The sequence below is a fragment of the Phascolarctos cinereus genome, unplaced genomic scaffold, assembly GCF_003287225.1.
Source record: "Phascolarctos cinereus isolate Bilbo 61053 unplaced genomic scaffold, phaCin_HiC Scaffold_3;HRSCAF=262, whole genome shotgun sequence".
Taxonomy (NCBI): domain Eukaryota; kingdom Metazoa; phylum Chordata; class Mammalia; order Diprotodontia; family Phascolarctidae; genus Phascolarctos; species Phascolarctos cinereus.
In genome coordinates, this window is record NW_027555736.1 from 150,777,271 (window position 1) to 150,802,251 (window position 24,981).

The following is a 24,981-nucleotide window of genomic DNA, read 5'->3' on the forward strand; positions in this document are numbered from 1 at the left end:
AAGTCAAGAAGACTTGGGTTTGAACCCCAGCTATTCCACTTACTACTTAAGTGACTTTTAGCAAGTTACATGACCTCTCTGTACCTCAGTTTCCTCATTTGTAATATGACTGGGTTGGATGAGATAACCTCTAAGGTTCCTTCCCACCAAAAATCCAGGATGTTGTCCTATCCAAGTGGAAGAAGCCCTTTTATAAAGCTAATGCCCAGACAAAAAAGACCAACACACTCACCTTAATCTGGGCTGACCACTTACTGAGGGCTTTTGTTCAACAGAATTCGTTTGTCATAGAGATGACATGGATTTACAACTGGGAGAGACTGCAAAAGTAATCTAATCTAACTCCTTCATTTTTCTATATAAGAAAACTGAGACCTACATATATACATCTTCATAACTGTGGGCAGGGTTGCCCTGAACTGGCAGGGTGTAAACCAAGGCAGTCAAATGCCCCAGTCGACTATACACCAAGTATAGTCAATTAACCAGGCACAGCACCAATGGTAGAAATTGCCTCTGTGGATGGTGGGAAGGGGCCCATTTGACCCAATGATATAAAAAATATGCACTTTTAGATCTGTCTATCCCTTGAAATTGCTCAAGTCTCTTCAGAACAACATTACCAAATTCAAGACAGTCACTTCTGCCACCATTCAAGAACACTGACTTGGAAATTCATTAGATGTTTTAAAGGCAAGAGAGAAAGGGGAAGAAAACATATCTTACCTCTTGCGACAGAAAAGGCATGATCTGAGCTAAAATTGTGTTCAGTCTCTTAGCAATCTCTGTCTGAAAAGAAAAAGAGATCACATTAAGTTTTACACGTCAACTTGGGAACATAAATCAAAGTCACTAAAATGTCATAGTCGAGACTAATTCCAGACTTCCAACCACAATGTAAAACTGCTTTCTCTTTTAACAAGCAATAGCAGCCCTTTCCTCCTCATGAGCCCACTCAAGGGTGGTTAGAGGGAGGCTATCTATAATAGGGGCTGGAGCTGGACAGGGCTTGGGAGATGATTTGTTCCACCCCCTACACTTGTATTCAAAAGACCAGAAAGTGAGCAGGCTGGGTCCAACCACCAGGATTCCCCAACCTACATCTCTTTAAAGGCTCTGATTTCTTATCAAAGACATTCTATTGTTTTACAAGAACACACAGCAGTTGTTGTTAGGTACATCTATTCAAGGTCTCAAATAAACTGGAAGATAATATAGCGAAATTTCTTGGTACTGTTGCCAAGTAGCCTGGCAATTATGAGGATTGCCAGGGGTGACCTTTCTATTTAGGCAGAACCATCAATATGGCATGATTTTAAGGCAAGAACAACTCCCCACACACACACACACACACACACACACACACACACACACACACACACACACTCTCTCTCTCACACATATTATCTCAAAAAACCTAACCTTAAATTCTACCAAGAGAGATTTTTTTCCCTTTAGATTAAAAATACTTTAAATTTAAAAAATCATCCCAATAACTATGGAATGACAGGAACCTGAGGCAGACAGATGTTAAATAACTTGCCCAGGGTCACACAGCTGGTAAGTATCCAGAACCAGATTTCAACTTTGGTCCCTCTGATTTCAGGTCCTTCATGCTATCTCCATTGGACCAGCTAGCTGCACTTGTTTAATCCAGTTAATGAGAAAGTTTTGACTTCTATTGGTGGACAGCTCCTAGGCCTTTCTGACTTCAGTTTTGATTTGGCGCCTACTTCAGGGAACTGTGCCAAAAATTAACTTAAAAAGTCCTTATCAAAGAGAAGTCAACAAAACAGATTCAATTCAACAGACATCTATTAAGCTTCCTCCTCAGCCCCATCCCCATCTCCATCCCACCCCCTTCAGTCTACTTATCAGGGTATCAAGGTAAGACCCAACTGCAAGATAAAATTAAATGGGCATAACTTAAAAGTTTTCAAGTCCCACACAGGCACCTGCCTTTGGGATGAATTCTTCCCTATTCTTGCCCCTTCTCCTCTAATCAGATGCTGCTTCTGGCCTTCCTCTTCTATTGCATGTTAGCTATTGGTTTTGAATCAAACATAAAGAAACAGACCCTCCAGCCCTAGAGAGAATGACGGCTAATTAGATCTAAAGGGATTTCACGTACTGAGGAGGCCCAGTTTAGATATTTAGTACAACCCAATCTTCATAGCTTTCTTTTAAATAAACCTCTTATCGCTTTGCTGTTATTTAAACATTTCAGTCATATCTGACCCTTTGTGACCCCATTTAGGGTTTTCTTGGCAAAGATACACCTCATTTTACAGATGAGGAAGTCGAGGCAAACAGGGTGAAGTGACTTGCCCAGGGTCACACAGCTAGCTAAGTGTCTGAGGCCAAATGTGAACTCAGGTTTTTGTAATTCTATTATCTACTGTACCACCTAGCTACCCTTTTATCATTTTAGCCTGGTTATTATTTCAGAATCTGTACAGTCTATTTTCCCGGGTAATTAACACAGTAGAAATAAACACTAGCAAGAATGACATCTTCTTCACTGGAATAGTCCCAAATGATTTAAAATTTGCCCACACAGGCACTGGATCAGGCTCACTGGCCCATCCTACATTTCTTGGTTCACTCTCCACCGATCAGGACCCTTTCCTGACTCCAAGGGGTTGAGGTGGGAGAATTATTTTTCCCACATTTCCACTTAATTCTCTACCAAGGGGAAAACGAAGAAATACAATATTCCTGGAACTTTATTCAAAGTTGACACGTCTTTTTCCTTACACAAGCCAATCTCTGCATGGAAAAGATCTTGGAGGGAGAGAGGAAGGGAGAAAGGAAGGAAAAAAGGAAGGCAGAAGGGCCCTCTCTAAGTACTATTTTGGACAGTTTTCTCTTAAGATTTGACCTGTACTGACATACCTGTACAGACAACTAGAAAACTTCTAAGCAATGAATCCACCTAATTTATGCTTAATTTAGGTCTTCACCCTTTGGTAGGTGAAGGGAAAAAGGTACAGACCTTCCTAAGGACTGCAGGTGCAGTCATCCAAACACTAGAGCTCCTGCCAACAACACATGCCAGTGGCCCGTGGTTTGAGGAGAAATGTCTATTTGTGGGCAAACCCGGGTGAGAAGGGATGATAGTAGAAACAGGAGGTACTAAGTGTTGACATACCAACATATGACTAAGTAAGCCCTTCATTAAACAGAGAAATGGCCCAGCCATACCTGACCGACCTCAACGGGGTCTCTGGCAGCTGCTGCTGCTGCTGCTGCTGCCTACACCACCTTCTCTTTGGGAAGACAGGAAAGAATGCCTCAAAGTTTTCCAGCTGGCCATGACCTAGCCTGCAATTAAAGCACTCACTTGTGGATGAAACGTTCTTCCCCACTGCCAACTTCCTTTGGCAAGCCAAACTAGACTTTGAACACAACTGGTCAGTGTCAGGACCTTAATGGTTTAATAAAAAATGAAAAGTATTCCCCTTTCCCACATCCTTCAGAGAAAGAACAAAGGAAGGCCACAGGATTAAGGTTGTAGACTCCCTGAAGGCAGGAGTCCAATCTTCTCTATATAATTCTGTGTCTCAACTCCTGCAGTTCCTGGTGTGGTGCCCAACATCATCTGATTACCCAAAGGGTAGAGTGACTTCAGCAAGATTTTATGATATATCACCCTGCTGAAATCTGCTCTCCATGGCTGGGTTGCTTGGGAGCCCTTCCTAAGCAACATCAGTTGAATTCTTTGCTTTTTAACCCATAAAGGAAGCAGCTCCTGACCCTCTTTTCTTCTTTCCTTCCATGATCTTCCCCTACCCCCAAGTCATCCCAACATAGCTCTTCCAGGAAAAGGAAGACTGCATGCTTAGCATAATTCGTATACTTTATATATGCCGTGTACCATGGCATCTCTTCAAGGCTTGAGGCTCATAATGTTCAAAAGGGAGAAGCACCTTTATTAGGGACCACACCATAAGAAACAACCCCTTTGCTGATATCAGAAAGGATATGGACTAAGACAGAAAAGGACTTCCCAGTAGAATTATTCTTGAAACAACAGTCAACCGCTTCCTATACATTAAAGGTTTCCTCTCTGATGTGTAATGAATGTGTCTAACTACATGCCAAAGCCAACTGTAAAATGTCCCAGTTTTGGGGGTTAGCTATACTCTTTTCTCTCCTATTTATAACAGATAACTAGGATCAGAAAACTCTGGGTGCGGCTCCTGAATCTGCTATTTACCAACTATGTTATGCTATTTGAGCAACCTTTATTTCATCATCTATCAAATTAAAGCGTTGGACTAGACAATACTTAAGGCTCCTTGTAGCTCTAGAGCTATAATCCAGGCGTTTTTGAGGCAGATTTTACAAAAAATGTTTGAACGATTAAAAAATAAATATCTAATTCATTTCCTGATATAACTAACCGAAATTAATGCATACACAGTGTCCTGCTCTTGACAGTATGCATCAGTTCATACCAGTGGTTTTCCAATTGTCCATTGAAAGGAACTGTTTTTTCATTTCTTCTCTGCTGCCAGGATTGGTCACTGTAGTTATACCTGGTGTGCACTTCAGGGGACTTTTACAATCATCTCGTATTAAGTTATTGTCTTATGGTCATTGTTACCACTATTATAAGCCCTATTTTACCAATGAGGAAATTGTAAGAAAGTCTAGAGAGGTTAAATGTCTGCCCCAAAGGGCAACAGAAATGCAAGAGTCAGCATCTGAAATCGACCTCAGGATCTCAGACTCCATAGCCACTGGGCTTTCCCACTGGTACTATGATTATCTCTAAGAGGTTGTTTCTTTGTTGTTGTTTTCCTTCTTTTTTTGTGGGGGGGGGAGTGGGGGTTGGTTTGAGGAGTCGGAGAGGAGAATGTTCCCTGGAGTTAGAAAGCAGTACTTGATATTTTTTTAAAGAATCTCCCAACTTCCATGATATTATTGTCGTTCACAACTCTTCACGACCCCTTTTTTGGGGTTTCTTGACAAAGATACTTGATTGGTTTGCCATTTCCTTCTCCACCTCATTTTACAAATGAGGAAACTGAGGCAAACAGGGTTAAGTGACTTGCCCAGAATCACACAGCTAGTAAGTGTCTGAGGCCAGATTTGAACTGAGGAAGATGAGTCTTCCTGACTCCAGGCGCAGCACTCTACCACTGCGCCACCTAGCTGCCCAATCTCTTTGATACTAAGGCTCAATTTATAATAGAACATTTAGTAACTTGGAATCCCTTGGAAGAGTGGCTTTTGAAAGAAAATTTACCACAAGGGTTAATAACTGTGGCCTCTCAGATTGAAACAGCTGTTAAAACAGCTCTTGATCCAACGTCGACAAGCTCTGAACATCAGCTGGGGGAAAAAAATGAAGAACTGCTACTCTGACAATAGAGACTTGGTCAAAAGCACCAACTGGAAGGAGATCAAACGGTTTAAAAATTCCTTTTGGTGATTCAGAGCAATCTGTTATCAATAGAGTACATAGGCATTAGGTCCATCTACATCCTCTCCACCATCTTTGTCTTACAAGCTTTGGCCTTTCAGCAAAACCAATCAGAAAATCACTTGAGAGATAGAGTCAAGGTATCTGTTTGAAGATCAACTTCTTTTGGAAAACACTTGTTGAGAAAACCTTTTGGGACCTGGCTTCTCCCGCTTTCCCCCAACCTTACCCAACTCTTAAGATTTTTTTTTTTTATCATGTATTGCTTCAAGAATCCAGCTTTCTTGGTGGAAAAACCACAGCACCTCCCTTAGGAACTACTGAGATCTCTCCTCCCTCAGAGGAAGTAAACCTCATTTGTATCCCCCACTAGACTTAGGGAACAGATTTTTGAAGGTCATACAGTCCAACTCCATCATTTTACAGAGGAAATAACCAAGGCCCACCCAGAAAGGAAGAGAGTTGCCTACATAGCTAACAAGTAACAAGGCCTGAGCTTCAGTTCGGGATCTCTTAACTGAAATCCAAGGCACTTCTCACTTCACCATACTAATCTGGAGTCTGTCCTATAGATAGGGACACTAGGAAGTGACCCCTGTACTTTCCATGGAGATACAGACTTTGGCAAGCAAATGAATAACACAAACAAGATAGGGGGCAAGTTTAGATTGCTTTGAGAATAAAATGATCCCAAAAGACTCCAAAATCTTGTCCCTTCCTTGCTCAGTTTCCAGATATTATATTACTGTTCCCACTCTCCTCTATATTTAATAAATGCACAGGAATCTTGTGTTTTGTAAAGCAATCATTTTAAAAGACCTTAAAGAAAACAAATTAGGTAGAAAAAAATTTCCTGCATTCCAAAGTCAAACAGCAATATTTGGATTTAAACTTCTTGGGATCATGTTTATCACAGGTTCTTTGCCTCAGCACAAATAATCAAGAGTTGATTGTATTTGGAAACCCTCCCACAGCACCCCCCCCACAAGGAAATCAGATTTGTTGCTCTATTTTAACTTAGCTATGCAAAGATTTTTAAGGGACCTTTTTTGTTTTTACAAGAAGTTTAATTATCATCAAAAATATCTCTATTATATAGGAATGTAGGCCATTTAATAATAAAATGGCAACTGGCATTTATATTCTGTTTCAACAATTACAAAGCACTGTTCTCACAGCAGCACTAGAATGTCAATAATGCAAATATCATTATTCCATTTTACAGATGAGGGAAACTGTGGTACAGGAAGTTAGAAAGACTTCCTCAGGGGCACACACCTTAAGCAAATCCCAGTATTTACATTGGCAAGAGGTCTTAGAGATACTCTATAGAGAAGTCTCACCCTGACAGCCCCCTCCTTTCAGTGAGTTCTTGCCTGAAAGCTCCACGAAATGATCATTGTCTTCCCCATCAGAATAGGAAGTCTTTATTAGGCCCCAAAAGCTATCAAACTGTGCGTGCCTACCCTCTGACCCAGGGATGCTACTACTAGGATCAGAAAGAACAAAGAAAAAGGAAAGGGCCATATCTACAAAATTGGTGAAAAAGAATTAGAAACTGATGGAATGCCCATCAATTGGAGAAAGACTAAACCCGTCATGGTATGTGTATACCATGTGTATGTGCATACATACACATAACATTTTTTATGTGTGTGATGGAATGCCATTGTGCTATAAGAACTGATGAAGAGGTGGGGTAGTTTCAGAGAAACGTGGGAAGACTTGCATGAATTGATGCAAAGTGAAGAAAACAGAAAAAGCAGAACAATATACAATGGCAATATCGTAAAGACAAATTTTGAAAAACTGATGAATGCTGATCAACATAATAACCAGCTGTAATTCTAGAGGACTCAAGATGAAACTTAATATCCACCTTCTGATAGACAGGGGATGGACTTGGAGGGCAGAATGAGGCACGATTTTTTTTTTGGTTACAGCCAGTGTAGGAATTGGCTTTATTTGACCATATGTGTTTGCAATGGATTCTGTTTTCCTTGCTTCCTCAAATTAGGTGTGGGGATGAGAGGGAGAGAATGTAGATCTAAAAATAATTTTTTTCCCCCAATGACTAAAAGCTCCTTGAAGGTAGGGCCAATTTCCTTTTTGCCTTTCTTTGTATTTCCAGTGCTTATCACAGTATCTGGCACACAGCAAGCACTTAATAAATGCTTTATCTATCCATGCACCTAAAAATGAAATTACTTTCCCAAAGTTATACCCTTACTAAGTTGCAGAGCAGAGGTTTCAGATTCGGCACTCCCTCCACTACACCACCTCATGCAGTCTTATCAAATGAGATAATTTCTGTACTATGCCTTGTAAACCTTAAAGGGCTATAAACAGGTTAGCTGTTATTATTATTACCCCTACCAGCATCCTACATATATTGGTAAAAAATGATTTCCCCTTTGCAGGATCAGTAATAGGTTTCTACCTGATTCTAGGAGGCTCCAGCTGAGCAATCTTCATTTTGAATTGAAAACACGGTCAGAAAGAATCATGGCCTCCAAAGCCTACAGTCCAAATGTTACCAACAGCCAGAGATTAGCCAGCAGCAGTCAAATATTGGAAGATTTCAGAACAGCATGTCCTGGGCAACTTTACCTTAAAGTATTCGATTACATATGTTATGTTTTTCCAAAATGATAGGCCTTCGATACAGCTTGATTATTTAACTCTACGATAACATTTCTTCCTTTCACTCTTGGGCAGCTAGGTGGCCCAGTGGATAGAGTTCTTGGCCTGGAGTCAGGAAGATTCATCTTCCTCAGTTCAAATCTGGTCTCAGACACTTACTAGCTATGTGACCCTGGGCAAGTCACTTATGGCTGTTTGCCTCAGTTCTTTCATCTGTAAAATGAGCTGGAAAAGGAAAAAAATGGCAAACCACTTCAGTATCTCTGCCAAGAAAAACCCCCAAATGGTGTCACAAAGATTTGGACACAACTGAAAAATGACTTAACAACAACCTTCCTTTCTAGTTAATCACTCCTCAACCCCACACGGCTGGTAGGAGGGATGGAAATAAAACCCGTCCTGCTGCTTTGGCAGAACATGGGCTGAGAGGACCTGAATCTTTGAGGAGTAACACTGAGGTGGTGGGTTTTGGTTCAGTCTTCCAAGAATGCACGTCACTTAGGCTGTGTGCCTGAGTTTAGGTAGAAAAAACAGCTTGGTAAGTTGAAGGCTCAAGGTAAATAAATGATCCACTTAGCAGCAGCAGGAGATAATGACCCCTGCTACTCAGGGGCCGGTGAAGGCTTCCATCACAGATTGCTAGATGATAGGTGATCCTCCTTAAAACCCCTTTTAGCATTGACATATTGATCAAATTATATATAACTACAACTCCATTAAATATTTATGTCTTCCAAGGGAACCTATTGAATTCTTTATGCAAGGAGGACTAAATGTATTAGGCCCTACAGCCTTCTTAGGTGACTGTTTACTGGGGATTTGTGACCACTCACCACCCTACCTCAGCAACCCAACCCTCAACCTTTAACCACCCCTCGAGGCAACCTACTAATTGGTGACAGGAGTAATCCCAGCAATTATGCCCTTAAGGGAGAATTCAAAATTTGGCCCCTGGAAAATTCATCCAGGGTTAAGGATTATGGTTAGTGAGAGAAGGCAGAAGCCAGGTGAACACACACACATTTTTCCCAGTCCTAACCCCATTTTAACCTTTAGGTTAAGTGAAAAAAGAAAAGCCAGAAAAATTAGCCTATGGTTTTTGCATTATGACCTTGGGCAAGTCATGTTCCCTTTCTGGGACTCGGTTAATACTATCCGTCAAAAGATGGGGTTGGCCCAGGTGGTCTGTGTAAAGTGTAGCTAAACTGGACCCCCTCCTGCTCCATCCGTTGCTAGCCTCCTTTCCTCAAATGCCCTGCATCCTCACTACTTGCTGAAATCCTACCCATCCTTCTAACACCTAGCTTAAATGTTAGCTCTTTTCCATGAAATCTTCCTTGATGGCCTTAGGTGGAAATAAGCTTTCCCTCCTCCAAATGTCCCTAGAACCTTGAGTGGCCTTAACCACTCAGCATCAACTATTTTTATTATAATTAATTGTGCTTACTACATCTTCTGTCCCTTTCAACTCCCTGATGGGTGGGATAAGTGCTAGCACAGTGCTTTGTACCTAGTAAGCATCAAATAATTTGTCCCTTCCAGCTTTAAGATTCTTTGATTCTATTTCTCCAAAGTTTACAGGCATCAGGCTTCCTGTTAACAAGATGCAATAATCTTTAAATATTTGTTCACTTTAATTTCTCAGTTCCCAAACACATTTAAATCTGCTTGCCTCTCACCCCCCTACGATCCTTTCCCTTCCTATACCCCCGTCTCCTGTTTGAGGTCTATCAAGCTCTCAAAGAGAGTGCCTGTATAACCAGAAACAGGGGAAGCTTTCATAGGACATACTCCCCCCCCCCCACATACATACCCCCAAACACTGCCCATTCATCCTGAATCCTAAAAACCAATAGGGCCCTCTCTGACAGAACCTCCTGCTGCTACCCACCCCTCCGATATTCCCCCCTTTAGCACCCCCCCACCCCCCCTAGCGCCATCAGCCAACTCCTGCCACAAAAAAAATCTCAATTCATCACTATGGGGTTGCCATGGCAACCCCCAGCCACCTAATCCCCTTAGAACATTATGCAAATCTCTTTCTCCCAGCAACAGGCTGCTTTTTTTTTTTAAGTAAACTAAACAGAGCTAGGTCATTAAATTGAATTTTGGGGTCTCTCTCATTAGAACTAATGCTGAGGGTTTTTTTTAATTATAGTAGCTCCTCTGGGAGAAGGAATTTTTTTGGGGGGGTCCAATTGTGCTAAGAAGAACATGGAAAAAGGGAGAAGCGAGTGCATTAGCATAGGAAAATGAGAAACAAACCGAGCCACCCTTATTTGGCATACCCTTTGGCCAGCTGCCCTTCACATTTTTTTTTTTAAATTACAGCCTACCTCAAAGGGCTATTATGAGGAAAGGGCTTTGGAACCTGTCAAGTGCTATATAAGTGTGAGCTATTATTAACTATTATCATTGTGAAATGAAAAGGGTAAAAGACTTCCCCAACTCTCCCCAGTCACATGCTTCAGTTTAGCTATTGTATTCACTTACAAAAATATGCCTTTTTTCCCCTTGAAGGCTTGTCCCATGCCCATCCTCAATGATCAGGAGTCTATCTGAATGAGAAGTGCCAAAATCACAGAGCTAAAAGGGGCCTTTAGAAGTCACCTGAGGGGCAGCTAGGTGGCACAGTGGAGAGAGTGACAGACCTGGAGTCAAGAAGACTCACCTTCCTGAGTTCAAATCTGGCCTCAGCCACTTACTAGCTGTGTGACCTTGGGCAAGTCACTTCACTGTTTGCCTCAGTTTCCTCATCTGTAAAATGAGCTGGAGAAGGAAATGGCAAACTGATCCAGCATCTTTGCCAAGAAAACCCCAAATGGAGTCATGAGGAGCTAGACACAACTGAACAAGTCACCTAGTCTACCCTTTGCACGGTCAAAAAGGAGGCAGGGCCTGGATACTCCAGCTTCTTCCATGCTACATATGGCAAGACACTAGGCAATTAGGCAGTGCTGGATTTGGTATCAGGAAGACCAGAATTTGAGTTCTGCCTGAGACATTTCTTAACTATGCGACCCTGGGCAAGTCACATATCTCTCTGAGCCTCAGTGACCTCATCTGTAAAAGGAGGATAATAATAGCACCTACTTTCACAGGGTCATTTTGAAGAGCAATTGAAACAACGTATATAAAATGCTTTGCAATCCACTACAGTATTATATAAAGCACTATCTAAACTAAGTTATTATTGCTGTTAATTCCCAGCTGAGTCCTAGGTTTGCCCCAGTTTACTTTAATCCTGGTCCAAGAAGTGCTGCACCCAGGGGCACTCCTTAAAATACCATCTCCTCCCCTTGCCAGCCTTTGTAACTCAGTTTCCCATATCCAAAGAGGCTACTCATTCAGTGGGTTCCTCTCTCAACATCCAGGTATATAACTTTTGAAAACATTCCCCAGTGATGCTTAGAAGAGATGTCACTTTTCCTGATGTGATTTTACTGGTAGCAAAACTGTAACCATTTTCCTTCTGATCTGTCTTCTTAAAACCCGCTTGGGGAGATGGAGAGACCCTCACTTTCTTGCAGCTGAAGGAAGATAGCCTACTGGAGGAAACCAGAGAGGGAGAGCTGGGCAGAGTCCTCAGATGGTTTGGGCTTGAGAAGCAGGTATCCCTGAAGAGCTCCAAATCCGCAAAGGTTTCTAAAACACTGAGCAGGATTAACTGGATAGCTTCCTTGCTGGATCACAGCTCCCTGAGAAAATACACATGCTATAAAGGCACTACACACGAGTACCAGGTATCACCGAGAGCTGACAGAGTTCAAAGCCAAGAGTGGTAGAAAGAATAGCAAAGCTGCTTTTGAGAGTCTTAAATACAAGTCTTCTCTTTCAAACCAAAGCAAAAGTCAGATCTTTTATTCCCCCCAAACTGTTTTACTCTATACTTGGAGTGAGGAAAGGAAGGGCTCAGTTTTTTTCTAAGGACGTAACTTTTTTTTTGGGTGGGGGTAGAGGAGAGAGATGGCACAAGTGTATACGGGGACCAAGGGAATGTACTTCAGTGCTGCAACAACTTTTCTTGGGTTTTTATTCTTCTCTGCTTTTTGACAGGAAGACAATCACATGACTCAATCCTAGATTTCCCCCTAATAAAAGGTAGACCCTTGAGTGCAGGTATTACTTCCACTTTTCTCTTTGTATCCTAGTGCCTTGCATGCACAGAGTATGGAATTAATGAATGTTTATTGAATTAGACAGGAACCCAACATTAGAGAATTCCCCCCCCAAAAAAAATCACACTTTTCCCTTTCAGAAAGAAGGGCAGCTCAAAACTATCTTTCAAGGTCTGACTGAAGGCCATGCCCCTCAGTGGAGAGATCCCTTCACGACTCTCTGCCTTGCTCAGAGCCCTGAAGTTGGAGTCTATGCCACATCACTTACCACGTACTTTATGTGTGGTCCTAGAGTGTTAACTATCTGATGACTCAGTCTTGTTTCCACTGCAAGAACAAGCTTGAGGGGACAGCTGATTTCCCTTACATCCCATGCAGTAGTATTACACATGACTGAGCACATAAAAGGTATAAATAAAGATATTTTTTAGTTTAGCTATGGTATTCCCTTACAAAGAACTTCAGAAGGTGTCCCCCCCATGTGACTTTTGTCAACCTAGAACAATATCTCTTACCCCTTTGAGTTCTGGAAGGGAGCAGGGAGATCCAGGCTGCTCTTGTGAAGAGATAAAATCTAAAAGTGGAATTAGCAAGATCAAGAACCCCATTTTTCTTTTTTTGTTTGTTTTCTGGCTAGGCAATGGGGTTAAGTGACTTGCCCAGGGTCATATAACTAGTAAGTGTTATGTGTCTGAGGCCAGATTTGAACCCAAGTCCTCCTGAATCCAGGGCTGGTGCTCTATCTTAGGCTGCCCCTAAGAATCTCATTTTTTATCTGGACTTCTACTGAGTGTACCATAAGCGGTTACTCACATGGGAGAACAGAGCTAAGAAGCTTTAGGGTCAAGGCTACCTCAGAAAGGTAAGATTTTAAAAACTAGAAATCGGGTCCTAGTTATGCTTTGGTGAGAAGAATGAATGGATACTGGATGGACAGTCACATCAGGAGAACCTGAGTGGAGGTCCTGGCTATGCTACTGACTGCTATATATGAATCACTTTACCTTTCTGAATTTCATTTTCTTCATCTGCGGGGGGGGGGGGGGGGGGGGGGGGGGGGGGGGGGAGAAGCAAGGCACTGAACTAGATTACCAAAGTTCCTTCTTGCTCTAAAAATTGTAGGATCTCTAAGATGGCACATAATACTTGGAACTGTGCCATGTCCAATAAATAGGAATTGAATTGCAGGGTGAGAACCACATGGAAAGGTCTTCCAAAGGAAATTATTTAAGAAAAGGAATGAAATTAAATTAGGAGTAACAACAATAGGTCATAATTATATGATGCTTTAAGGTTTACCAAATGCTTCCCCCACAACCCTGTGAGGTTGCAAGCACCATTTAGCCCCATTTTACAGACAAGGAAACAGGCTCAGAAGCTAGCCGGTGGCCACAGAGCTAGGAAGGGTTCTAATCCTGGCACTGACACTTCCTGAATGCCAATAACGCTACTTTTCTCTCATGTCAATACTACCCGAAATGAGAGGTCCTAAATTACAGGATTTCTGAGCTGGAAGGGACGTCAGAGATCCAAGTCTAAATTGTTCATCTTCTTCAAAAAGCACTTATTCCATATTCATCATGCAATTTTGCCTTAGCTGAGAGCTTTACAGACAAACACGCTCAATGACTTGGGGAGATTTGCTGTCCAAACCTAAAGCTTCTATAGTCAGGCAGCAAGGATAAGCAAGAAATTCTGAAAATTCAATCAGAGTTTCCAAGAGAATTAGTATTACAGAGCCTTTCAGGTCCCACTCCTACCCAACACCCCCAAGGCTAAGGGATAGTTCAGCCTAATCTGAATTTGCCCCTCAATTTAATTTCCTCAGGCATTTAGTCTAGAGAGCATTTCCAATCAATGACTGGGTTTATCCTTAGCAGCTATTCATGCAAATGCATGCTTTCTTTCTCCCCACCCCAAATATATGTGTATATGTGTGTATATGGATACATATATTATGTATTATATTACATATTTGTATATTATGTGTAATTATATGAGATATAATATACATATATGCATCTACATATATGCATGTGTGCATATATATGTACACACACACAGAGACTTATATATACATATCCCTACTCTGAAAAACCTAAGAGGGCTGAATATATCCACTAAAAAAAAGACCAAAAAATGAAAATGGAAGAGGAAGAGGAAAGGGGGAGGACACAAGAGAAGAAATCATCTTGGATATAAGTCACTGGAAGCATTTGTTGAAAACCAGATATTGTCCCTTTAAGCCTATGAAAACAAGGCCCTTGAGTTGGCAGTTCTCACTGCGGTACACAATTATGGGTACTTTCAGCTGTCTAGCACTCTTTCAAGTGCTCTCTTAAACCAGACTGTCAATGGCATGTTGAAAGCTATTCTGCTGGCTGCTATCATTAATAGCAAAGTGGAGAGCTATACTGATGAGAATTAAATATGAGGGAGGGGGGTGGGTCACAACCAGTCATTACAGAATTACCAATATCAGAAAGGAGACACAATGCCACTTTGGGGAATAAAGTCCAAACTAGTGCATTAAGTCCAGGGGAGCTGGGACTTCTAGTCTGCAGCCAATTCAGATGACAGGGAAAGAAAAGAGCTTCAACCCCAATAAGGCTTCAGTCAGTGGCAGCGAGGCCAGACCTGGATGGCCCTATGTAAGGTGAAGACAGAGTCCCAGAATCTTCTGGCTAGAAAGGAGCTGAGAGGTCAGATCACCTGGGCCCAATTCTCTCATTTGCAGAAGGGGCTCAGATCAGAGCTAGAACCTAGTCCTATTTCCAGCTATCTTACTGGACCATATACAACTGCACAATTATCAAACCACCTACTATGTACCCTAGCCCTATACTACACACTAGGATGGATCCAGAAAGAAAAACATCCTGGCCCTAAAGTTTATAATCTGGTTGGGAAGATAGGACTGAAATACATAAATCAGAAGGATTATGAAAGAATATACTTGAACTCCAAATGTGTATTAAAAAAGAAAATAAGACTAAACAAACAAAGAAACAAACAAAAAGCCCTGTTGCCAGAGTTTGGCCTCAATCACTCAAACGTTCGTACTTATTCTTTACAGATAACCCCTTACGTGTATTTTTTTTCAAACTATCAGGACCCAAATCGTTTCACCTAGGTTCTCCTTCTCACCCCCCTCAAAAACCAACCAGCCAGCCAACAAAGCCTTCACAGAAGCTGAAAACCGAAATTAACTCGCTCCATACGAGGAGTACAATAATGTTTGATGTTTTTGTTGTTCAATCCTGACCCTTCCTGACCCCATTTTTGGAGTTTTCTTAGCAAAGATACTGGAATGGTTTGCCATTCCCTTCCCTAAATCATTTTACAGATGAGGAAATTTGAAGCAAAAAGGGTTAAGTAACTCGCCCAAGAAGTGTCTTGAGATGAGATGTGAACTCAGGAAGAGGGCACTCTATCCACTGCAACACCTAGCTGCCCCCAACATATATACTCTACAGTCAGGGTCATAGGGCTCTTCTTGCCCACTATCTGCCAGGGAATCTGCTCTTCCACCACCTGAATAGCAAAACATTGAACCATGGAATTTTGGAGGTAGACGAGGCCTCAATCTATACCATACTCCACTTAAAAGAACAGAAAAATGACATCCAGATCCAGTTAAGTGACTTGTCACACAGCTAGCCAATAGCAAGGTGCAGGACTAGAACCCAAGTCTCCTGACTCCCAGGCCCCATACAACCTGATGTGCTAACATTTCATCCCTACCCCAGGGGAAGTTTACAAGCTGTCTTAACTCTGCAGGAAATCTCCTACCTAGGATAACTAGTTAGACACATGGGGGATTACTATGCATTTTTAATCATTAGTTGGACAAATATTTGACTCTAACTAGCAATTCAAAACATAATGAGTGCAAAGAGGGCAAGCTGACACAGTTATAAAACTTTAAATTAGGTACTCAGCACTTCTGTATACTAAGTTTATAGCCTCAGTTCCTTTAGATATTAATATAAAAGTCTGTGCCAGTCTAAATACTTGGCTTCCTATCAGCCAAGGAGTGAGTCTTCGATCTTTTTCTTCTCTCACTAAAAAGCCCTTTTACTGAAGTCTGGTGGTTTGTGGAACAAGAACATTTTCCTCTTAGCACATAATGTTGCTTTGAAACCAAAATGCCTTAAATCTCACTCTTTAAAACTGACTCAAATAATGAAGTGGATTTGTGATGTCCTCAATGACAGCATACCCTCCAACAAAAGCAGATCACAGTCTTTCCAAGCTTACCCATCCTGCAAGACTCTCTTATCTATATCTTACAATAAATAAGTTTTGCCAAGCAGGGTGGGGGAGCTTCCATTCAAAGTGTTTAAAGCTTTCCTCCAATTTTCCAGACATGAGAATACCAACAGAGCATGAGAGTTGTCCCTGGGTTGCCTCATGGAAAACCCCTACCCCTTCAAAAAAAAAAATCCAAAACTAAATAAAGGATGAATTACACAATAGGCCAAATTCAATATTCTGAAGCAGGGGTGGGAAACCTGTGACCTCAAGGCACATGTGGCCCTCTAGATCCTCAAGTGCAGCCTTTTGACCGAGTCCAAGTTTTACAGAACAAATCCTTTTATTATGAGGATTTGTTCTGTGACGTTTGGATTCTGTCAAAGGGCTGCACTTGAGGGCCACATGTGGCCTCGAGGCCGCAGGTTCCCCAGTGACCCAAAATACTATCTTTATCATCACCATTGTTCATTTAAGTAAGAAAAGTTCATTATCTTTCTGGGATTTGTCCCTCAATTACCTTTGTTATTTCTGGTTGCTACTGGGAAACAAAAGAAAACAAGAAAGATGGGAACTGGCAAGCTCTCTTGAATCATCCATGATATTCTGCCTCAAGGCTGGGGGTTGGACCAGATAACCTCTTGAAATCTCAGCAAGGGCAGCAGAGCCAGCCCAGCCCTAGAGATTTTGTAATTTACACTCTGACATAATTAGGGAGGGAGGCAGAAGAGTAGGAGGGGGAAACCATTTATTAACCACTCAGTGATCTGAAGGCTATGAGACAGGGAAAGAGACAGAGACAGAGAGACACTAAAGAGACAACCAAATCCACATTTAAGTTTGTTTATAAACCAAAATGGATTGAGCTGCCCTCTGTCAATACTTGAGGGCCCGTCCAGCCAAACCTGTGGTTCCTACCTAATTGGCATTTCCCATAGAAACATGAACCAGAATTCATTTTTATGACCAATTTGAAAGAAAATAGAGCTGTGGTAGTGGGGAGGCAGGACATTTACTCTGTGGATTGAAGACCTCGACACTTCCAGAAGGTGCTATGTAGATAATGTATTATATAAATGTACAAGACAATCCCCCTCCCACCCCTCTACTTAAAGAAGTACCCATCCAGTTTGTTCCAGGCAGATGTAATCACACAACAGTCAAGTCTAGAGGGCAGGACACTGCATGAATAATTCAAGCACTCCAGTCACTTGATTGTGTGTGCAGATAAAACACCAGTCAACCGCTAAACAGGTCAGCTGATAAACTTGTTTGCTCAGGCCTAACCACCATCCACTGAATGCACCCAGTACCCACACTACAATTAGTGGCAGGATTTATTTTGCAGAGCTCTCAGAAGCCAGGGGGAGTGACAAGCCCTATTAGCTTATGGTTGCATTTATCATCACAGGGTTTCCTCACCTCCTTCTGCCTTTGTTCCTGCGGTGCCACAGGGCCCTTTCACCCAACTTAGAGATTTGCAAGTTAAAGCTACAAGAAGTGGAAGAAACAGAAAACATTCCGCCCCCATTCGGCAAAACCGGGAGCCAGATTCCAGTGGGGGGAAGGGAGAGAACCTCACTGGGCCAATGACTCAGAGGTACAATAGATGAATTTCCAAATCAAGCAGAAGAATTTGGAGAAGGCTCTTTTAACTGAGAGGCTCATTTCTCAAACTATCACATGCCAAACATGTTATGATTTTGTACTAGCAATTTTTTCTGGACACTCAGTGTGCCAAGGCCCCGGACTTAAAAAAATGGGATTGTTACAAGTCATCTCTGTGTATACATTACATCAATCAAAGCAGGATTCCTTATGCCAAAGGGCCATCTTATCCACTCTTACTGGGGCCACGGGAGTCCAACACCAAGCAGAACTCAACATGCAACAACATATAATGCCTTAATTATAAGGCTCTTAGGATAACCGCTGCTATAAATTTTAAACTTGGGTGCAATTACCCTCTTTAAACACACCCAAGAAACTCAGCTCTTGGGGAAAAGGGTGGGTGTGAAGGGAGACAAGGAGTCAGGATGACAGGATTTCAGTTTCCTTAGGCCCGGGGCCCTCGATACCCCCTCCCCCCCATACATTTCCACTCAACACACTCAGCTATTTTTATTGTACCAGAATCTAGGCCAATCTGGCCATTTTGCAGATGAGGCCTAGAGAGGTGAATTTGCCCAGTCACATAAGGAGTAACAGAGCTGGAATGGAATCAAGTCCAGCCCTCTTCATTATACCGCACTCCCACAAATATTTCCTACATTATTCCCACAAATGTTAAACTTTTCCAAATAATCCCATTACGAAGCTGTATGGTTGATTTTAACCTTCCCATTTAGAGGAGGCATCCTAAAAGGGTTTATTAAGATGTCACACTACAGTCTTAACTTCACTGCTTCAGCCTTCTCCTGGTTAGGATTACCAAAGGAGTCTCTACCAAACTGCTTAACTGAGAAACCTTTTAGGATTTTACAGGCACCTGTACCAGGGAATAGAATAGGAGCATCGAGGTGGCACAGTGGCTAGAGAGTGTGGGGCCTGGAGTCAGGAAGACTCATCTTCCTGAGTTCAAATCTGGCCTCAGACACTTCTTAGGTGTGTGACCCTAGGCAAGTCACTTCAACTTGTTTGCCTCACTTTCCTCATCTGTAAAATGAGCTGGAGAAAGGAATGACAAACCATTCCAGTATCTTTGCCAAGAAAACCCCAAATGGGGTCACAAAGAGTTGGACACAACTGAGACAACTAAACAACAACAACAAAATACCTGGGGATCATTAAAGAAGTATCCAGATGTAGTAGACAGCACTTAGAATTACAGGAACCCCAGCCTCTTCCCAAATACAAGGGGTTACAGTAGCTGGTCTCTAAGGTCCCTCCCAGCTTTAACATTCCAAGACTCCCTGTGATCTTCCTACCTGTGACACCCTGCATAACTAGAACAGAATTGAAACCTCATAGCCAAGTTAAATTTCTAGTAGAAAGTCCACTCGAGCAGAGTTGCCAAAAGTCAGTATTAGCCAACAACTTTGGAACACCAATTGTGAAAGAGACCAACCAGTCTTCATTTATCAGTATGGGTTCAGTCAATGCAAATCATTCCAGAGGCCACAATTACAGTCAGCCTCTCTCCTACAAATATAAATATACCAAGGGCCTCACCCTTTACCCCTCCCAGGGATAGTGCCAGATTACAGATATGCATTGAGATAAAGGATATTAGTATTTGCTCAGTTTGAGGCCTATTGTAGTTAGAACAACCACAACATAAGATGGTCTGCCTATCCATTAAACCATGCCCCTACTAGGGAAACTGGTTTAACTTCAGATTTCCAAAGTGGAGCTCAACTCCAACTGGGTCTCTCCTTTAATTCTGAATGAGGAGTGCTTTTAAAAGTAGTAAGTAGTTAGGGTAAATAATCAGGTTTAATCTCAGTTGCTTCATTCCTGCAATTTTTACACTCCTGTGCCTAAGGCCTTTAGGCCCCTTCCAGTTATCTTATCAAGTTAGCACATCACTTCCCCCCCCCCAACAAACCCTCCAGCACTTCCTCTAGAGAATTTTACATAAAAGCAGATAAAAAGTTGCAAGCCATCCCTTCACTTTCAAGATGTAAAGATCTAAGGGGTGCCTCCATCTTGTGTACAACTTCTCAGTTAAGTAAGGCCTAAATGTTAAATCAGATGCCTCTGACAATTAGGTAGTACTCTTTGTAATGAATTAGAGAAACTCAGCTCAGCAGCTTAAGAAAACTAGGTGCCCTACCGTTACCACTTCAAGCAGTAGTTTGAGTTTCATGTCCTCCCAGACAACTGGGGGGGGGGTGTTGAGGGGAGGTAGCTAAACCTCACTTCCCAAACTGGAGATTAACTCAGGAAATTCCACAGACACTGCAATTCAACCAAGTTTCTCTCTTTTAATGTATTCTTTTCACAGATCAGGAACAATCACTTACCTGTTTGTGCATTTCAATGTTCAGACCATAGGACATTTCATAGTACTATTGAAAAAACAAAATGGCAAAAAGCGTTCCCATTAATGATGAACAAACCACACAGAAATCTATTCATTCTTCAAATGCTGCTTGTGATGAGGAAGGTTTCTGGCCAAACTGTACTTATGATAGATGTGCCAAGGAAGTTTTAAATCAAAACTAATAGGCCAGCCTACAGAGGCCCCAGAAGCCAACAATGAACAAGTGTTTCTCCTACTACCAAATGGAACATATATATAGTGAGAATAGCGATCACCCTCCCTTCTAGCAGTACATGTGCCACATATCCTGTTGATACAAGGTTCGAGTTCAACAGAGAATATTATGTACACTGGGACACTGCTACCTCTTTTCCTCTAAGAATTATTTATTTAGCACAGTGTCAAAGGCCTCTTATGTGGAAAGCAGTGTGGGGGAGAAGAGCTTAAGTGTCTTCTATGCTCACTTACAAACTGAAGACTAGACTTGCTGTGATAATCTCAGGGATATAAAAAGAAGAGGCATTCAACCTACTGCCCCCGAAAGAAGATTTGGTGAATAGATTTCTCAAGTTTTGTTTTGGCTTGGGTAGGGGTGGGGTGAGGGGAAAGGACTGACAGCTGGGTAGAATACCATGCCTACCTGCAAAAGCTACTCATTCCTCTTTAAAAGGGGGATGGGGGAAGAATGGTTTATAAGGGCTTTTAAGGCCAGACCAGACCCCCTGACTTTACCAAAAGGCTAAGAGAGCAGTAAAGTTACTGAACAGATTCCAAAGACTTAGCCAACATAAAGACAGGTTGCCCCTGGATAATACAGGATTGGGTCAACCAACCCCTGGAGAACATCTGGGAAGTGTCAAAGTAAAAATAAAAACAAAAACAAGTAACAGACACTTGGAGAGAGGTCAGTGTGTGGGACCAGTTCTCCTTTTTGATTCCAGCCCCAACAACTGTGAGCTAAAGTGTCTCTTTTTTAAAGCAGCATCCCCCTTTAATGTAGACAGAGGAATTTTGCTGCTGAGCAGCCTAGACAGAACCCAGAAATCCTGGAGTGACAAGGGTAAGAGGGACAAAGCCTCAGAAGCTGCAAGGTTGTTCTCAGTTCTTTACCAAATGCCCACCTTTCTTCCTCTCCCCCTCAGCACATGCCAAATTTTCCTCTGCACTGTCCCCGTGTTTCGACTCCAGTCTGACTTCACAACTCTGCTGTCCACCCTCCACCCCTGTTGCTTCTTCCCCCACCCCAACTTCCAACTCCGGGGCCATTCATTCTGCAGAGCAGCTCTTACCATAACATAATGGCGCTGCATTTCGGTCTTCTCGTTGGCCAGCTTGTCGTACTCCACTTTGAGACTATAAAGACCAAAACCAGATAATTTTCAGAACCCACCCACAACTAAAGATTGTCTTTTAGGGGGGTGGGGTTGGAGAGTAGAAAGGGTACTACTAAACGTGAAAGCCGAGAAAGAGGACTTTAAAAGTCACTTTTCTACCTACCCAGGGCACTATCCAATTTTCAGTTGACATTAGAAAAAGCAACTCATCAACATTCGCACTCCCCCCCCGCCCCCGCCCCTACCCCCACAAGCAGGGGGCAAAAGAAGACCTGCTCCTCCACTCAACCCTGCCAAAGAAACTCGAATATTCCCAGAAGGGTCAACTTTCTCTGCGATTTGGGGTGGGGGAAGTCGGTAAAGAAAATGGTGAAGGATCCTAAAATCTAAATCTGGTGCTGGAGCAGGGAGCAATCTTCACCCTTAAACCCCCTTTAAAAATTATTCCCAAACTCCTCTGGGAATGAAGGGATAGTATTGAGGGTAGAGAGTGGGGCCTCCGGTTGACAAACAGATAAACTGGGGCAGCTCCGAACGGGGAAATGAAGGATTGCACCCCAAGTCTGCTCTCCTCGGAGATTTCTGAACCCCTAGGTAACAGGAGAAGAGTATGCTGAGGGACCCTGGGGATCTGCCTAGCTCTCAGCCTCCACCTTGGACCTTACCTGTGATACTGAGCTTGTAAGAACTGGAATTCGTCTTTGATTCGATCACAGGACTCAGCCACAGTAAACTTAAATCCCGGCTGCCCAGGTTGATGGGGAGCCTAGAGTCAGGGGGAAAGAGACATTGGGAGAGGGGAGTAAAGAGATCAGCGAAGGGATCCGCACCGGCAAAGCTGCCACCATCTGCCCCCTAGTCCTGCTTCTCTCGATCACTTAGCCTTGGAGCCCTTCCCCCCCCCCACCTTCACCCCATCCGCACGGCAGCACCGGTCTACACTACCCTCCGAAAAAGATCCAACCCTCTGATCCAAGTTTCTTAGCTACCGTGAGAAGAGGCACCCCAAGCACTCCCCTCCATTAGAGGGCTTCCATCCCGGCAGCATCCCAAGGAGGGAATGGGAGGGGGAAGGCACTGTTTGTTTAGACACAGAGGTGGGGGTGAGGGACAGAAGGCGTGTATATATGAAAGCACTTCATCTTTCTACACCAGCCGTACCAAAGCGCACCAGAAGGCTTTAACCATCTCGGTCCGCCAGTCCGCGAACCCTCCCCCGCCCCCCCGCTTCCTCCCTCTTTGTGTTAGAGCGCGCACACACGCGCACACACACACACACGCACGCACACACACCATAAAGGTAACAAGCAAAATGGAGGTGCAAGATAAACAGCTTCATTTACCTTCCAATGATAGATGATTAAATAAATCGAGTTACAATTACTCACCGGATGTCTGCCTTGCGGATACATCGCAGGGAGGGGTCGTGATTCTGCGAGAGTAGACTGAAGTGCAGAGACTTGAACCCGGGGAGGTGACGGAGAGGGGGAGCAGGGAAAGCCGGACCAGGGGGCGGCAGGGAAATTGAGTGGTTTCCCCCGCCCCCCCCACCCCACTCTCGGAACAATATCCCAGGCTCGGGAACCAGGCACAAGTAGAAACAAAGAGCCAAAGAAAAATTAAGGGAAAAAAAGTCCTTCCAGAAAGCGAATGGGGAGGCCGGGGCCGAGCTTGCTAGGCGTGGGGAATGGGGTCTCCTTGTCTTTGTCTAGCTAGGGCTCCGCCGCCAGCAGCCGGCCGGTTTCCCTCGAGTGCGAAGAGGGAGTCAGACTCGGGGGGTTCGTAGACATCCTTGTCCTCCCCGCGGATTCACCGGGGGGAGGGTGCGGTGTCCTGCGTTGGAGTCCCAAGACCAGCAGACGCAGCTACTAACGACCTCCTCTACCCCCTCCTCCAAATCACCGCCGCCGGGCTAGGAGGGGGCCTCGACCAGACAGCTCCACCAACCGGAGCGCTCACAAGATCCCCAGCGTAGCCGAGCTCCGGGCTGGCTCCAAAGAAAACCCTCCCGGAGGTGAAAGGTTGAATTAGGAAGGACCAAGGTGGCGAGCTGAGGCGGTGAGAGTGCAGAAAAGTGAGGACAGGAGCTCAGCTCAGGCCGTTTGACCACCCTCCCCCCACCCCCCTCGGAGAACCCAGCTGCTCCTCCGCGGTGGCTGTGGCTTCAATTCCCTTCCCGGAGCTGGAGAAAAGCCGCTTCTAAGTAGATACGATTCAACTGCTTGGCATCCTAACTCCACCAGGCGCAAGATGGAATTAGCCAGGGTCCACTCCGGGAAAAAATTCGCTGTCCTCAAAGCCAGAGAATGGCAAATCCCGAAGACAAGAAAGCCTTCTTGCTGCTGCCTCGGAGGACGGGCAAAGAGGAGACGCTCAAGAGGAAAAGACCCGGCAAGACAAGAGAGCTCTGTGGCTTTCCACTCGGCCCCTCTCCTTTCCTCTTTCCTCTACTAACCCCCAAAACACACACTCACACACACGTACATACACTCACACCAAAAAAAAAAAAAGTACCCCGGACCTTGCGGATACCACACACAGACAGAAGCTAGGGGGACAAGCACGAGGTCTGAACTGCCGCGAGAGCAGTTCCAAATAGGGACTGAAAAGTAACAAAATAATGTGGCAGCTTTGCCCGGACTTGGCCAATGGGAGCGCGGAACCCCCACGTGGGGCGGCCGAACTCGGCCTGCGAATGGATGCTTGCAGGGGCGACGTCACAATGCCCTCTTGTGTCTAAAACTATGCATGAAAAGTAGCAATCAGCCCCTACCCGCTGGTGACTTTCGCATGGGAGTGAAAAACAGCGCTCCTCAGATCAAGAATTAACCGAAAGACATATAATAATAAATAGATATATAGTATGGTCCTGGGCTAGGGTTTTTTTCCCTCCTCTTTTTTTTTTCCCACGATCCACTAGCAAATAATTATTTGGCGGGAGGGAAAAGGAAGAGAAATAACAAAAGAAAAAAAGACATCCTCTCTACAATTCTAAAAAAACCTGTGGCTTGTAATAATGTATCAGTTTATTCTGCAGCAGCAGCGAACGATTCCTCCCTCTAATCTCATTAGGTCTGCAAAGCAGTCCAATTAGATACTATAAAACAAACAGAATCGCTTTGTCACTTTTATGTTTTCAGTTCACAAGATTTAGTGAGGATAAAATGGTTGTTCCCAAAGTTGCTTTTCCCCCCACCCCCATTTAAAGATGTGTTC

At 43.4% G+C, this 24,981-nt stretch overlaps 1 protein-coding gene across 10 annotated transcripts in view; it reads right to left on the bottom strand.

The window, feature by feature from the left end:
• The window catches only part of TLE3 (TLE family member 3, transcriptional corepressor), a 59,226-nt gene extending 34,861 nt beyond the window's left edge, over positions 1 to 24,365 (bottom strand). For all 10 annotated transcript variants that reach the window (XM_020982176.2, XM_020982157.2, XM_020982166.2 and 7 more), the window contains exons 1-5: positions 23,154 to 24,365; positions 22,431 to 22,531; positions 21,721 to 21,784; positions 20,412 to 20,456; positions 727 to 789 (exon numbers count right to left, since the gene is read on the bottom strand). In XM_020982176.2, coding sequence (XP_020837835.1) covers positions 727 to 789; positions 20,412 to 20,456; positions 21,721 to 21,784; positions 22,431 to 22,531; positions 23,154 to 23,177 — 297 coding nt within the window. In that variant the 5' untranslated portion in view covers positions 23,178 to 24,365. The remainder of the gene's footprint in view (positions 1 to 726; positions 790 to 20,411; positions 20,457 to 21,720; positions 21,785 to 22,430; positions 22,532 to 23,153) is intronic.
• Positions 24,366 to 24,981: the final 616 nt, after the last annotated feature.